This window comes from Trachymyrmex septentrionalis, unplaced genomic scaffold (assembly GCF_001594115.1).
Source record: "Trachymyrmex septentrionalis isolate Tsep2-gDNA-1 unplaced genomic scaffold, Tsep1.0 scaffold44, whole genome shotgun sequence".
NCBI lineage: Eukaryota > Metazoa > Arthropoda > Insecta > Hymenoptera > Formicidae > Trachymyrmex > Trachymyrmex septentrionalis.
The window spans coordinates 1,221,791-1,237,725 of record NW_017305611.1 but is presented as its reverse complement, the minus strand read 5'-3'; the positions used below and the strand labels follow the sequence as shown (position 1 = coordinate 1,237,725).

At 32.8% G+C, this 15,935-nt stretch overlaps 1 protein-coding gene and 1 pseudogene across 14 annotated transcripts in view; both read right to left on the bottom strand.

Moving 5' to 3' along the window:
* The window catches only part of LOC108751310, a 4,911-nt pseudogene extending 1,209 nt beyond the window's left edge, over nt 1-3,702 (bottom strand).
* Nucleotides 3,703-3,882: 180 nt separating this feature from the next.
* Nucleotides 3,883-15,935, bottom strand: part of LOC108751379 (microtubule-actin cross-linking factor 1) — a 102,843-nt gene continuing 90,790 nt past the window's right edge. For 5 of the 14 annotated variants that reach the window (XM_018491500.1, XM_018491503.1, XM_018491502.1 and 2 more), the window contains 12 exons: nt 15,552-15,669; nt 15,242-15,471; nt 15,004-15,121; nt 13,588-13,650; nt 11,523-11,674; nt 8,512-8,668; nt 8,245-8,376; nt 7,615-7,795; nt 7,038-7,100; nt 6,518-6,637; nt 6,070-6,129; nt 3,883-5,907 (listed from right to left, as the gene is read on the bottom strand). In XM_018491500.1, coding sequence (XP_018347002.1) covers nt 5,745-5,907; nt 6,070-6,129; nt 6,518-6,637; nt 7,038-7,100; nt 7,615-7,795; nt 8,245-8,376; nt 8,512-8,668; nt 11,523-11,674; nt 13,588-13,650; nt 15,004-15,121; nt 15,242-15,471; nt 15,552-15,669 — 1,557 coding nt within the window. In that variant the 3' untranslated portion in view covers nt 3,883-5,744. Of the gene's footprint in view, nt 5,908-6,069; nt 6,130-6,517; nt 6,638-7,037; nt 7,101-7,614; nt 7,796-8,244; nt 8,377-8,511; nt 8,669-10,599; nt 10,707-11,522; nt 11,675-13,587; nt 13,651-15,003; nt 15,122-15,241; nt 15,472-15,551; nt 15,670-15,935 lie in introns of all 14 variants that reach the window. The other 9 variants (XM_018491501.1, XM_018491513.1, XM_018491509.1 and 6 more) reach the window with 7 other exon arrangements.

Here is a 15,935-nt window from a genome sequence, read left to right as displayed (position 1 = left end):
ATTAATATAAATAAAAAATAACCTTCAGCTTTCGCCATTCGCTGTTCTATCTGTATCAAACACGTGTATAAATCTTGGTTTATTTCTATTCTTTACATTATATAGATTAAATTGTATTCTGTTTCTACTTTCCTCAAATGTTTATTGCATTATTATAAAAATATATAAGTATGAATATATTTGATGTACCGTGTATTGAGTGTCCGCAGTGTATTGAATTGGTCTATGGATTTGCCAAGCCCAAATGACTGTGCGGATCAGTCATTCCCTGTGGAATTACAAATTATATTGCAGAAACGCACCATGAAACCATCTGCCACGTTATATCCGAGGCTATACTGAAGAGAATCGTAGTTTTCGGTTTTGATAACCGTCGTAGCTGATTGTTGCGTCAAAGTCAAAAATTACGATTGCAGTTGCATCCGGTTCAACGATCTCAGCGCGGCCAATAAAACGCCAATAAAGTAGGTAATAATCTGCGCGCATTAAGAAGATATCAAATATTATTTTGATAAGTTAATATTAATTAGTTAAATTATCGTCAATATTAAATATAATGTGAATACACACGAATAAGAAAGGAAAGCTTTTCGGGAGAATTAGGTTTGAATTCCGAGATAATATATATTATTTAATACCTTTCCAGGAATTCAAAAAAGAAAATTGCAAAAATTAATAATTTTTCACGCTTTTTGTTAGCTTCTTAACTTATCAAAAAATTTTAAATATTATAGTTTATTAAAAAATTACTACAATTTATTAAAAAATTGAATATATATATATATATACATATATAAGTATGGCCTCAAGCAAATAATGAGCGAAACATTAATAAATAATAGAATGTAAAATGTAATTAGTCTGTAATGATGATCACTGTTGCTGATATCGTTAAACGACTTTGCTGGATTCAGCAAGATTCATATAAAATGAATTCCCGCCATCCCCGCCCTGTGGATGCTGCATCTCTATATTCTGTACTCCACTCTCATCGGGATCACTACGTACATTACTACAGGGATTACAGATATAGTGTAACGTGCATCGTATGCCAACGTGGATTGCGATCTATGCGATATTACATACCAATGAAAATTTCAAAAACGTTATATGAACTGAGAGTATACAAATATCTGATAAAAAAGAAAGCTTTCTATTAAATTCAACATTCCCTCGAGAGAACTAATATTTCCATGGTAAAATTAAAACCATGAAATCTCTGTCATACGAGGTTGAATTTTTCTGTTATATTTATCTTTGATACGCAACGTCGATATCATTTCTACACGTTCTATAGAAATAATGAATTTTTTTGCTATATAATGAAATAACGAAAAGAAATATCAGAAAGAAGAAAAAAAAGCTATATAAAAATTCATATACATATATCTTAAACTAATAAGATATAATAAAAAATATAATTTGCATTTTAATTGTAAAAATTTTAATTTTTTAATTTTCTGTCTCGGAAAAAATAATTAATTGTTATTTGTAAGAAAAATTTGTTGAGATTTAAAACTTTTTAAATACATATTCCTAATGTCCAAAATTAAAAATTTAATTTCGCAGGAGAAACACTTGTTAAATACTAAATTAATTCTACTTCGAATTTATTTTCTATAAATTTCTAAAAAGGCATTGTGATTCTTTATAAATTAAGTTAAAAAGTTATATGTATTTATATAAACTACTTCATAATTAACATATTTTAACATGATCGCGAAGATTCTGGCAGATAATTGACTCTTTTATCTTTTTTTATTTTAAATTAATTTACTCAAAATAGTCTAGCGTTAAGAGGACATTATTATGGAATTATATCATTCTGTAAATGTCGTTAAATAATACTAGATTGGCATTCAGTAACAAAATCCACGATCTAGGTTGAGCGGATAAGCAGACTTTTGATTAAATATGTATACTTCATATAGGTCAAGTAAGTTCAGTAATATCAATAATTCGAGGATCCATTTGAGGAATCATATGCTGAAGCTGCTAATTCTATCTACGTTAATCCATGATGCACGTATGTATGTAGATATTGAACTATATATTAAGATATTGAATGTCTAAATGATTCATATAGCATAAGAAATATTTGGATCGCAGCTCGTAAAAAGTGTAAAAAAAGGCCAAATACACCATATTGTTAAAAAAAAGATGCTAACATCGTAAAACAAAATGATCTGAAAATATTTAAAAAATAATAAATTACAGGCATCAGAAAAACATAATCACTAATAGTCCAAGAATTCCTAGAGTCTTATGCTTAGATGTCCTGATCGAGAAGTCGACAAAAGAAAAATTGAGCTTGAAAATTAGCAAAGTTTTATGTTGAGCAAAAGGACGACTCTGAGAGATTTCAAGAATTCCTAGAATTTTAAATCTTATAAGGATTCGCGAATCGCGGAAATTTAAATTTGTCCAAATTGACGAAATTTTGGGAAAATATAGATCAGAAGCATTCTAAGCGTTGCAATTTTAAAAACTCCAAATTTATTTATTATAAATCTCTTTCTCTACACTCTATAGGAATTTATGCTCATGTAAGATGATCTCTCAAAAAATATTTTGCATTTACTATTATATCAAGTTTCACACGTTTTTCGTTTATCAACAATATGACGTACTTAGTTTTTTTTGTCTTCTATGTGTTCTATAGATTTGAATCGATCTAATTATTTTCTATGTTTATTTAAGTGTTTATTATAATTTAAAATGATTTTAGATGCGGTCGATTTGGCGTTACATATGCTTCGAAACGTTTAATTGATGACCAATAAAAAAGAATTTACTAATTAACTAATAACAAAATGCTTTGAAGCACTTGTAGCTTCAAGTGGACTGTAGCCTTTGTATGCCAGATATAGAAACTTCAATGGCAGATGAAAGCACCATGCGAGCGATCCGTTACTTTTTGTAACAGTATTACGTTACACTTTTGCATCTCAAATAGAGTATCTGTAGTTAAATATACTTATTTTATATTATATATTACAGGAAAGTTCCAATGTTTAGCACCTGTAACAATGTGCAATAATTATTACAGTAAAATGTATTTGCTGATAATGCCATATGTTACCTCTTACGAAAAACATCGAAAGTGATTGAATCAGAGAAGGAAGGGTATGATAGAACACGACACAGAGCTGCATGGTAAAGAAACACCATTCTGATACTTTACACATTCTTTTGACAGTGATCTCTTGCACATACCACATCGGCATCCGTATATTCGTGTCTCGTCCTCGGTCTTCTCAGTGCAAAAACATATTTATTCCGATTAAAACGGTCAGTTATACAACGGGCATTGACGTAGATATCTTAAAAGTGTAGACCCAGAGTGTTTGTAAAAAAAAACTGCACAAAACTCATTTAGACCTGCACACGGGTGTACCTTTGTAAATTATACATCTACGAGTCGTACGCGCGGTGTCAGTCGGCACATCATCAGCCCAGATACTTGGTAAGCCTTATCAACGCAGCGTGCAACAAAGCGTCACTTCTTTCATCAGATCCTTCCGAAATATATCTGCTTGATATATTATACAATACGGCCGTCAGTCAACACTGAAGGAACGAAAATTTCCGTTTCAGGAAAACCCCATCCGTTTTCGCATGATCGCTGTGTATCTAAATAGTTATGCTTAATTTAAGCATGAGGACGCAAGCAACAGCAGGATTCGTGTCCTGATCATGACACACCACGATTTCAATCAGAACGTACGGAAAAAATTATATGTATGTACCAATATCGTATGTACATTTTTCTTTACATTTGCATGATGCGCGAAAAAACAGTCGCCTAAAAATGAAAAATAGAAATAAAACGGGTCGAGAGTATGTTTCTTATTAAAATATCATGTGCGTGCGTCTGTTATATTTTTTTATCACTGTTTTATCATTATTATTATTAATATTAGCATCATACAGCACTTCTCTGTAAGTGAAAAAGAAACAAAAATCATACGTTGAGAAGTTGTTAATAAGATTAATCGCATTACGTAATATTTATAAGAGGCAGCGAGTCATATCTCTGTTACATTAATCGCATCTAAAAGTATATATGTAAAAAAAATGGAAATGTCTTTTTTTCAGAGTTTCTCTTTTCTACCCGTCACCTAACAGGCCACACTTCGCGCAATGGAATATATTTTACTTAACTATTCACACGTATAGAGTTTTCTCTTTTTTTTTATTTTAACGCTGTTAGGTATGTTCCCCCGAACTCTTAAATCTCTCGTTAATCAATTATAATTAATAATTATATAATATTTTATATAATTATGTAATTATAATTATAATAATTATTTACTTATCTATTAATTGATCATTAATCGATAAATCGATTCGCAAACATGTAACAAAAGCATATCGCACATTAATCTTAGAGCGGACACGTGTGTGATCTCAGCCTTTTTCATAATTAATTTTAAGCTTAACAAACGACATAAAATATGTATTGACGCGTGAAAAATGTATTTAAAAAATCATAGATATAATTTCATAGATACAATTTTGTGAAAAATTGCACTTTTTCAAAGCGACCGCTCCAGGACTAAACTTGTGCATAATTCTAATCTACATTTGATTACTGTCGTACATATTTCTTCACAAAGCAACGAGATATTCCGTTTCGCAACAACATAAATATCAAAATATGTTTAAAAGTAATATCAAGCAGATTTGTAAAGATTGTAGATCAATATCCACGGTTTCACATAATTACTCAATCGGCGTAGAATAAAAAAAATAAAAAAATAACGTTTAATCTGATTTTTACAAATACATAACTAATCGAAAATATGTACGGTGCAATTTGCGAAACGGATAACAAAAATGAATTCGGTTTACAATCTGTATCATCTAATCTAAAATCGCATACAAGATTCTTCCTTTTTTTAACAAATGCGAATTAGACGTTAATTACATCATATGAATACAATAAGTCAGCCAAAAATATTAAATAAATTAATGTCTCCGCGTATATAATTTGCTCAAATATTATAGCTCAAAAATTTTTATCGAGAAAACCCTCAATAATTTACGCGGTATATAAAGCACGCAATGCGTACAAAATGAGCAAACTATATTAAATTATATAAAAGTAATTATAGGCATCTAGTTATACATATCAAACATAAGCGTAATTATTATACATATAACGCTGATTTTTTTCGCTAAAATCTTTTTAGTATTGTCCTTATCGAGAAAGTCAGTGAAGATATTGTTATATCTCACCTAAATATTTTCAATTATACAGCATTACCCTGCACTCTTGACAATACCAGATTGTGGTATTTATAACAATAATTTATTTCACTGTTATGTGTTATCATAAACTAGATAAACGCTTTAAGCACTTTCTAATGCGGGCATGAAATAAATAAATTTCCCCAACTGTAATCCCTTACCCTAAGAGAGTATAAAATACTCATTGGTATCTGTAATTTTAATGGCATTCAGTACTTGGCAGAATTCAACGAAATATGAATGATAAAATCGTAACTCCTAGATTCATCATTTGCCTTCTACGAAATTTTGATCCAGCATTTAATTTAGCATTCACATATTATACGCGCTCTTCTCCCTCGACATACAACAACAATAACCTATTCTCATATGTTCCCTGCAATACCGATTATTCTTAAATTTGGCGGGGATGATTTTATATTTATCTTTATATTCTCGGGTATAATACGCTGATTTTACAAGCTATAAGTATCCGTTAATAAGTTATGCTATTACAATCGGAACGGTGCACGCTGTTCGATTGGTGTGGGTTTTCCCTTTCGTGTAATCGGGGTCGTTCCCGACACCGACGTGTCGGAAGCTCCGGAGGGTTTCCTCGATAATTTTGAAGACGGCGGTAGCGGTGTGCTGGATCCACTGGACGGTGTACGTACCCTGAAACAAACAATCGTATACGTGCATATGTATAATCAAACGTTACCTTTCAATACCAATAAAGCAGCTCGAATGAAAACCGATATTGGAACTTTTAGGCACATTTTCAGTGAACGAATGAAGGAGAGAAAGGAAAATTTTTGAATCAATATTGATGTTTACCTAGCTTGCTTAATGGCTGTTGGTATATTAGTTGCTGAATTGGTACACAGGGAACTGCTCCTAGCGTTGTGAAAGAAAACGTTAGTTGAGGAGTTTAAATATAAAAACTGTTATAATCAAAATATTTAATGGATATAGAAGCTGGTATCAATTAGTGATAATTTATGAATACTCTTTCGTTGCACTATCGACATGATAAATAAAACGAAAAGCTGCGGATATTATTAGCTAAAGAAAAGGAACGAGCTGTTTTTGTCAAATGAGATAAAGCCATGCTATGTAATATATAATGTCAAGATGAAATTTTAGTGAAAAATAAACACAACAACCATGTTAAATAATGCTACTAGTTGCAAGAAGTTCTATAATGCTAGAAAAGTAAAACATTCAAAGAATGTGAGAAGAAACGGAAAACGAATTATATTGTAAAGCGCCAGTTCAGCCATACCCAGTGGAATCAGTAGAAATCGTAGAATGGTTGCTTTGTGTTGAATGAGTCGACATATTACTGGTGGTCGACTGAGGAGATTTTATATCCACCCCCACATATACGGGTATCCTAGAGCGGCTAAGGCATTACCATCGAAATGTTATTTTTAATTGCACGGACGATATCTTATGTAAGTGTACGACATCGGAAATTCTTTTCGCGTTGCATGAGAATTGGATAAACAAAGTCAGAAACGAAGAGAGGAAAATCAGGAAAAATATAATCACAAGGATCGAAATAAAATAACAATGAAAAAATAAGCATAAATGTATCGCCGTCACCACGACTAAAGTCTCTTATAAAAAGCGTCCCACACCACAAAACACTTTACAGCTTTTTACTTTGCGTTTTGCTTTTTGCTTTTTATTTCTAATATAGTGCTTCACGAAGGTAGAATGCATAACGCAAAGCGAAAGCTGCAAAATTGCTACTCCGAGCTAGTTTTACATGAAATTGCCGATTCGTTAATTTGCTTTACCTGATAGGTGTTCCGACACCAGTCAGGGTTGGAATGCTCGAAGCTCTATGGATTGAGCCAAACCTAAAAAATGTTGTTAACCAGATCTGTTAATGGTTATTAAAATACTATACCCGATCGATTAGCCGTGTAAATGTTTTGCAGTTAACACAAAATGTAGTAAAAGATTTAATTAATATATAATAAATCGTCCAATACATCTTTGTTTCTTCATATGCAAACACTTTGACGATATTTCACGTGGTACGTGTCGTATGTAGTGTACGTACGCGGTGGAATTGTAATGTAAAGAAAAGACGGAAAAAATTGAGTAAAACAAAATAGAAAGGGGTAAAACTAAATAGAAACTAATAAAAAAAGTTGACAAATAGTTGATTCTTTCGGGATAAACATACATATCGAATATTCCTCGAATAATCAGTCAGTTTGACTTTGAATTAAGTCAGATACTACTGGTTGACGTTAATCTATATGCACACAGTTGTGGTTATATATATCCTGTTTAAGACACGCTAATGCGAATTAGTCCACGATCTATTTCAGATATATAAGATGACACATATTGAGGACTACAAACCTAGAGGGTACTCCGCTGGCGGGGCTGATTAATCCCGTTGGAGTGCGGGGTCTAGAGCTCGATCCATTCATCGGAGTTGTAAGTTTTCTACCAGATATACTGTTATGTCTACTGGACGTCGGAGTATTGCCGGAGCCTATGATAGTCCTTCGCGGAATGCGACTTGGGGTGCATGAATCGTCTGCCAAATCAGATATCAGACAATTTTTCAAACTTGTTCAAAGAAAATATAAAACGGAATTTAATCATTCTCATATCTTCTAAGTTTTAGATTTCTAATTAATTTTTTTAATTTTAATTTAATTTATTCACTAGTTTTTACAGTTATTGTCTAAAAATTTAAACATTATAGACTTTACAAGTTACTTTATCATAACAATCTTAATTATTTTAAACACTTGATTGATATTTGAATTGTAATGAATCGAAGATCCGATATAAATTCCAAGTTACATGTATTATTAATAAACACTGAAGAGAACCCAAAACGGGGTCAAAACGACTCTGAAAGATACTTTTATTTATAATTATGGGTAAATATTATGTATATAATAATTCACTGTTAGCTGCTTTGACTCATACAGGCTCTCTTACTATCTTTTACTTTATAAAACAGAAGCTTATACGTACCATCCAACGACTGCGTTGATCCATATCGACTAGGCGGTTTGCTTCCTTGTCTCGACGCAGGTCGGCTACTCGGTCTACTGGCTGGTCGGGAGGCAGGTCTTGATGCTGGCCTGCTAGATGGACGGCTACCACCTATAAAGCATTATAACATATGATATATAACATACGATTAATTAACGATAATTACGATAAACTGTGTGTCCTCATAAGTAATATACTTCATACTTCATAAGTAATAGTGTTTTTAATACAAATTCGGAATCTTACCAGGCGTCATGGTAGATCTGTAAGGCGTGCTGGTTTTTCTAGATATCTTGAAGGAACTTTCGTTGTCGCTAAGGCTGTCAGGCGTGCCAGCGCTCAAAGATGAACGCGAAGCTCGCGACTGACCCATAGGTACGCTGCGAGCACTACGTTCTCTCACCTAGATAGTAAACACAAATTATCTGATAAAGTTAACATGTAAGTGCATACAAAAGCAGAAGAAGAAGCTGTCTATGTCTAATTCGTGTCCAATACGACTATCGAATGAGTACGGTTTCGTATTACGCGTTCTCTGCCGCCTAATTATTAGTATTTACTAATATTAGTGCTGTGTGCAAGTTACGTCGCGCGCAATAAAACACCTTTCAAGTATTTTTTAACACTACTGAAAAAAAATCTGCTGCTTGTAATATAGTAACTTTATCTTTTGCGATTTTTTAATAAAAGTAAAATCAAGCAGTATCAGATAAAATAAAAACATATCTATCTGTATTTATATGAACTAGATATTACAATACTAAATATTACTAAATTTTTAATATGTTTATAGTAATAGAAAATACATGTGCTTTCTCTAATACTCTAATGTGAAAAAGATATTCTACGAGAAAATATAAAAGAATAGAATTCTAGTCTTCAACTGTTAACTTTAATTATTCATTCAAAGTACACAGACAAACGCAGCAGTTAAAATGTGAAAGCCCTTGTTTCTAGAAATTTATATCGGTTAAATTAGATCAGTAATTCTATCGTGTTATTATCGCTAGAAGTTTAACAAGCAACACAAACTTGTGCACAGCCATAACTAGTGAAGATATACCGGTTTGCGGTCCATTACGCTCATCGAAGCTGTTGAAATATCAAGATTAAATAATACAGAATGTAAAATAAAAGTTACCAAATTCGGGTAATAGGTAAAGCGAAGTGTCATGCAAAACTTACCACAAGAAGTTGGGAGAGATATAGTAGCTTATGGTGATTCGAGGTATCTCCGATTAATGCCACTACGCACGCAGCAATACAGGATACACATTCGTTATGCATGTCCATGTTCAATTAAATTGACTACATATCCCCGATGCGTTTTTCGTTTTCGTATGAATAAACGCATGTCTACTACCGCGAACTTATTTGCAAAAAGTCGATTTCAAATCGTTCACAAAAACAATTTTATGACTGTTATTGACAATGTTCTTTCGAATACGAGATTGAAAGATGCAAAAAAGGAGAAATTAATTCTTGATAAAATCACCGATAATTTGTTGCTCGATATTTATGTTACATTAAACAATTAAATAATAATCAGTAAGACATTTAATCATGCTCAAAATTGGATGGACAATCATTTTCTAGGGTCAAGGGTTAGGAAGTTAAGAGGCGTCCAAATAATTCTGATAAAATCAGACACATTTGACGATCAATCAAAAAAAGAATCAAGTCAATACAGAGCAATGTGCTTGAATGAATGTGACGAGATGTAACATGCTATGAATCTATCTCAAACAATATCAAATCGCAAAATGGATTTACAATCTTTAAAGAAAAATGAGCAGGCTTGAGGCAGACACAATGATATGTGATAATGAACGAGAAATTTCTTTTTAGTCTCTGCTCCTATTCATTCTCCTTCACATTACTTGCTCTCTTCATACAAATATTTTTTTCTGACATGCATTTATCAACTTCGTTACAGTCGGAAGTATTTCTGATACAAAGATTATGAATAATTACTTATGCTCGTTGATTATTCATAATTATTGTTTACGTCTGGCATATATACATTATCGGAGAATCTCTATAATATCCCATACAGCAAACTTAAAGGAACCGAAGAACTTTCTAGGTATGTCCTTAGAATATAGAATGTCCTCGTCTTTAGGATGGATCCCTTAAAGTTTGTGCAGTATAGGATATAAATATAAAAAAATAAAAGAGAAAAAAGCAAACGTACTGACAGTCCAGAAATACACAAGGCACCGTCGATCGATTCAAATCGCGTGTCGCGACCGCACTCAAACTCCAAAACTCAAGTGTGTACAGCATCACACGAACGCCAAGAAATAGAAAATTGAGAAAGATTTCGTTATTTACCCAATGATAAGAGGGGGCGTGCATGTGAAGGGGATACGAGCACGGGAGGTCCTCCTTTTGCCTCAAATTCTCAAATATCGGCATCAGCTGGCTCATAAACTCCTCCGCTACACCACAAACGAAAATCTTTAGCTTTCTCATGCAATTGTAGTGGCCCCTTTTTCGGAAGGCTCACACGCCAACAAGTGAAAAATATTCCTGAAACGAATAGCTATCTCCACACTAAATTGATATATGATTCCAACATGTCTTTTCTTCTGAACTGACTGACTCGGATCACAATGTAAAAAATTTCTCAATTTAATATCTAATGTAACATTTGTCTTCATAGGATTTCGCAGGGATGAGTAATTGGGAATTGGGAGAATTTTCCTCTTGCTGTTACGAAATGATGAAGGTTGGAAAGGATTTTCGGAAAAAGATAGGCAAGAAATTACGAAATCGCATCTCCTGAGGTTGAACGAAGAGCTTGAGACGTCGGGTCTGGCTTTTAGTTGGTGTACTCAAACTGTTTTTTTTTTTTTTACAAAACCGACCAGTGATGAGAGTAGACAAGCGTCATAGATTTCTAAATGCCTCTACATATTCAAACAATGCAACTGACTGGAAACTGCCATGCTCATGCGAACGTCAAACTGCTAGATTGACGGCTAGTCGAAAAGTAGTCGTATACTTACGGATATCGATGAGACCATAAATCAATCATTGATAGAGTTGTCCAGGTAAGAGCTGTACGTGCAATTTAATATTTTCTATTGCGGTACCACAACGGCACCCAAGATCTAATATAAAAGTTCACGAGTATTCTACGAGTTTAATTTATAAATTAACGGCAGAGAAATAAAAGACGCGGCGAAAATGAATACCGTACGTGCTACGTCGCGTTTAAGAGATTCCACGATTGCACAATGGACCCTGCTTACCTTGGTGATTGGTCCAGCATTCGTGGAGGACATTTGCGTACGCTGCAGCGTCGAGGTCGGACTCGGCTTGGAACGGAAGGCTGTCATAGTCTGGCTAACACCATCCGCCAGTATAAATTGCTCCCGCAGCTCGATATTCGTTCTTCCCTTGGCTACAGTGTGTTGCGTGCACGCAGTTAAGGAAAAGGCGTTTCGGGGATGCGGGGTATGAAAGGAAGTGCCAGAGAGATGTTATTTTGTACAAGAAAACAGTTCGGAGACAGCGGGAACGGATGACGTCAAGATGAAATAATGAACGCGAAAACGATGTATGACGTAATTTAATAAGAAAAAAAAAAAAAGAAAAAAAATGAAAGCGAAAACGAATGTGTAAATATCGGAACGACAACATCCGGAACGAGAGTCGTGAGTTATATGGAGCGGAAGGTGTAACAATATATATATATATATTTTTTTTTTTACAAATTTACAATATCAAGGCATGCGCGTTATTGATGAATAGCGACAATAATGGATAGGAGAAATAGTTTTGAGAAAAAGTGAAGAGAAAAAAAGGCGACAAAAATGTTTCACGGTATGCGTGCGTGTTTTCGAGTACATGTATGCGAGTGTGGCGTATCCAGGTATGCATTTGTGTATCATGGAAAAAAAAGAAAAGACAGCATATTTAGAATATACGATTAAAAAAAAAAGTTTGACATTATAAAATTCAATATTTCACAGAGGTATAAGCTTATTAAAACAATCACTCAAACCAAGTTTTACGTTTATCATAGTCATTATATAAATAAGGTTTACGATACAGGAGCCACTAAATATTCTGCCACTGACTGGGATTTTATTATACAATACTAATTTCAGTCTTAGGATATTGGCGTAAATTGTACGATTTGCAACGGAATTTATTTCTTACATTTTCTCTTTTACAATAAAAATATGCTTTAAGTCGCTCATTATCGTACATTTCACAATATTCCTAAGTAATGAATAAATAGAGCATCCCAGAATGTCTTCACTTATAAATAAAAAATTTATTTAAAAAATTATTCAAAGCATTGTTATTTATCAACAACTTTATACTTCCTCTTTTTTTATTCTTTTCTTATTTATCTTTTTTATTTTTAGTTAAAGAAAAATACGACATTCCTAGAATTCTCTGCATATAAAAAAACTTTTTTGAAATTACACGCGTAACCATGCCAAAAGAAACCAATGTACTCTTTAACTTTAATATAACGTTTTAAATGAGAAGCTAAACTAAAAAAAGGGAGAGGAGAGAATAAGAAGACTCAATATATTTATATATACAAAACTCATCTCCCAGAGTAGGATAATTGTAAAAACAAACTAAAATTCACTAAACATGCATTGGTTATCTTCTAGCAAGGATATTAAAATACTACACAAAGGGGCGCTACAAAGGATATATTGAAATTAATTGCAAATCAATTGATGAAATAATCACATTGAATATTACTGCAAGAGTAGAACATTTATATAGAAAATAATTATCAATTAAGAGATAGATTGGCTAACGTGAACCATTCACCGAAACTAAAAAAAGAAGACTGAATAAATACAAAACAGGGAAAAGAAAGCGAAACGACTGCAGTATATTACGTAATCCTGCATCACTATAAATACAGGCACTCTTTTTTGTAAACACTGGCACTCGAAATTGCATCAAGAAAACAGTTAATATTACGCAATAACTATAGCGTTAATTTCATCTGCGCAATCTATTTACCTTATCCAGACAGTAATTGCCAATCGTTCCATATAATACAACCGTATACGCACGTATATAGACATACTCAACAAAAAGGCAACACTTCGAAAAATTAGTTCGAACAAGCTAATAAGGTCATGCACCATACGCAGAAATCACCTTCATGGTCTATACTGCAGCAATTACTAGTTATTAACGAGCATCTCGGGCCGATTCGGGCATTTCACAAAATATTCAATTAAGAATTTGAATAAGACAATTTAATAATTGAACGAGTAAGTTTCGTTCAATGCATAGACCATGAATGAATTGTTGTGCACGTAAAACAGTTCTCACCGAGCGGACACCAACCCTCATGTTGTTCCGGTTTGTTAGGATCCGGTATTGGCATTAGAAAAACTTAACGAGTTAATCACGATTTGAGACACAAAATCGATTAGAAAGAACAAGATGTGTCAGTATATTCATGCATGCGCCGCGATTTAGAAGTTTATAATTTTTTAGTCGACGGAAACACATTCGGTAACGTAAACAAACGTAAAACATAAACGTAAAAGATATACGTGAAAATAAAACAAACAGAAATGTTTGTTGTAGAGTTAGACGTACGGGATGTGAGAAGGATCGATGGACAGTAAGGAATAGTTATGTTAACGTTAGTACATAATTGACAAGATGTTAAATATGCCTACTGTAATATTACCTTCTACCTACTACTCATGAAATCGTACTATACCAGAAAAGTTCTCTGACGTAGAACTAATGATTATCTCAAGACTGATATTCCAAAATTCATTGATGAATTTATTATTGGCGGTAAAGGTAGAGAGAGAAATTAAAAGAAAAGTAGAGAGAAAACTGACAATAGACATTTTTCACGCAATTCAATATTGAAATGATTAAATTAAATTGTCATGCATGTTTTAGCGTAAATATAATAAATGTAAAATTTATATATAATGCAAAAATAACTATAAATATTGTGAATTGATTTTTTTTATCGAGAATATCAACAAAGTAAACCAATATACATATACCGGAAAAATAGTTTCTAGATAAGCAAAAGCAATAAACAGCGAATGTGTACACTACTCTCAATTGTTCTTTAAATATAAAGTTAACAGTGAGTTGCATTTAATGTCTGATTATAATGGCAATGTTATGACCCCTCAGGAGTGGAAATCGTATATATATTATACATATTATATAATCTTAATATCTTTAGTTAGTCTTATTAGGATATAGAGTAGACAAATAGTCATATCAAATCGACGTTCAGGCTTTCGTTAATGACAATGAATTTCTCTTAAATGGTACTACATTTCTACATTTAATGCAGCAAAGCAAAGTAATGTTGATTAATGTGAAGTAAGAGCAATGAAAAAAAAAACAAAACGTTAACATATTGTTATAATAACAAATACTTAAAAGTATCATTTTCGATTATTAGAAATATCGAAATTAAACGGGAACGCAAGTTTAATTGCCTCTTGGGAAAGAAGGATAAAGAGAAGGAGACAGTAGAAAATTTCTTTTGAAAGTTATTTGCTTGCAATTAAGGAGTAATTTACCTTGCAAACATGTTTCGCATTAACCCAGTCACAAGTCGTTTTAATTAATTACTTTCTTTTTCCTTACTATTGGTATATAATAAAAAAAATCATGAAAGAGTATAAATTACGATTTATCTCAACCTGATCTCGGATTGCCTACATATATCGCGCAGATTAAAGGCTCGTGATGAATACTTACCGCGGCATGGATCATTCTTTAGAAGGAATTCGTCTAATGCTACCCAGCCTCCACCGACACGTACCATAACAGTGGAACGTAGGATTCGAACCAATCGTAATTTCTGGCTATCACCAAACTGCAATTTCACAGTCATTACAATTAAGTTATATATGTATAATTATTGATATTAACATATTTGATTGCAATTAAATATGCATGTCTGCTTCATTAAATCGTTATTTAATTATATACATACCCTGTACTTTCCTTCGCCAACTTGGAAAACGCGGAACTTCTGGCGACAGGTACACAGCATAACTAACCGTTTAACTTCATCATGTATCTTGTCCGTGTCATTGTAGGTGCGTCGTTCTTCCCAGTCGGGTCGCAGAGCGGCGATGAACTCCTTCCAATCTATCAAGCCTTCGCCGTGACGATCGAAGAGATCGGCAACAGCTCCCATTTCCAGACGGGAAGTCTCGAATTCTATGAATTCGAAATAATTAAGGTATTAGAAAAATAAATGTCCTTATATAGAAAAAAAATAAACAAGGTTTGATAAATACTGGTGTTCATAATTCCTTGAATGAAGTCTTCCCTCGGTATAAGTCCATCATTATTCTTATCCATTTTCCTGAATAGATCCGTTAGCCTGGACTTCTTATGATTCATGAATTTCAAGAACTGCAATTAAAAAATAAATACTATATATTTAAATGGTTCATAATAATTGATAAAGAAATAATTAATTTTTATTTCTATCAAAGGTAAAAGAGAAAAAGAGAACATATAAAAATCGTTATATCATACAAACTCAAGGAGTAATATTTTTTTTTTTTAATTACATTTAAATAGTATGTAGGTATATATATGTTTGTATTTAGGAGTCTTCCTATTCCAAGCCAAGTAGTAATAATTTTAATCCTACACAAAATAATACAAATACAAAG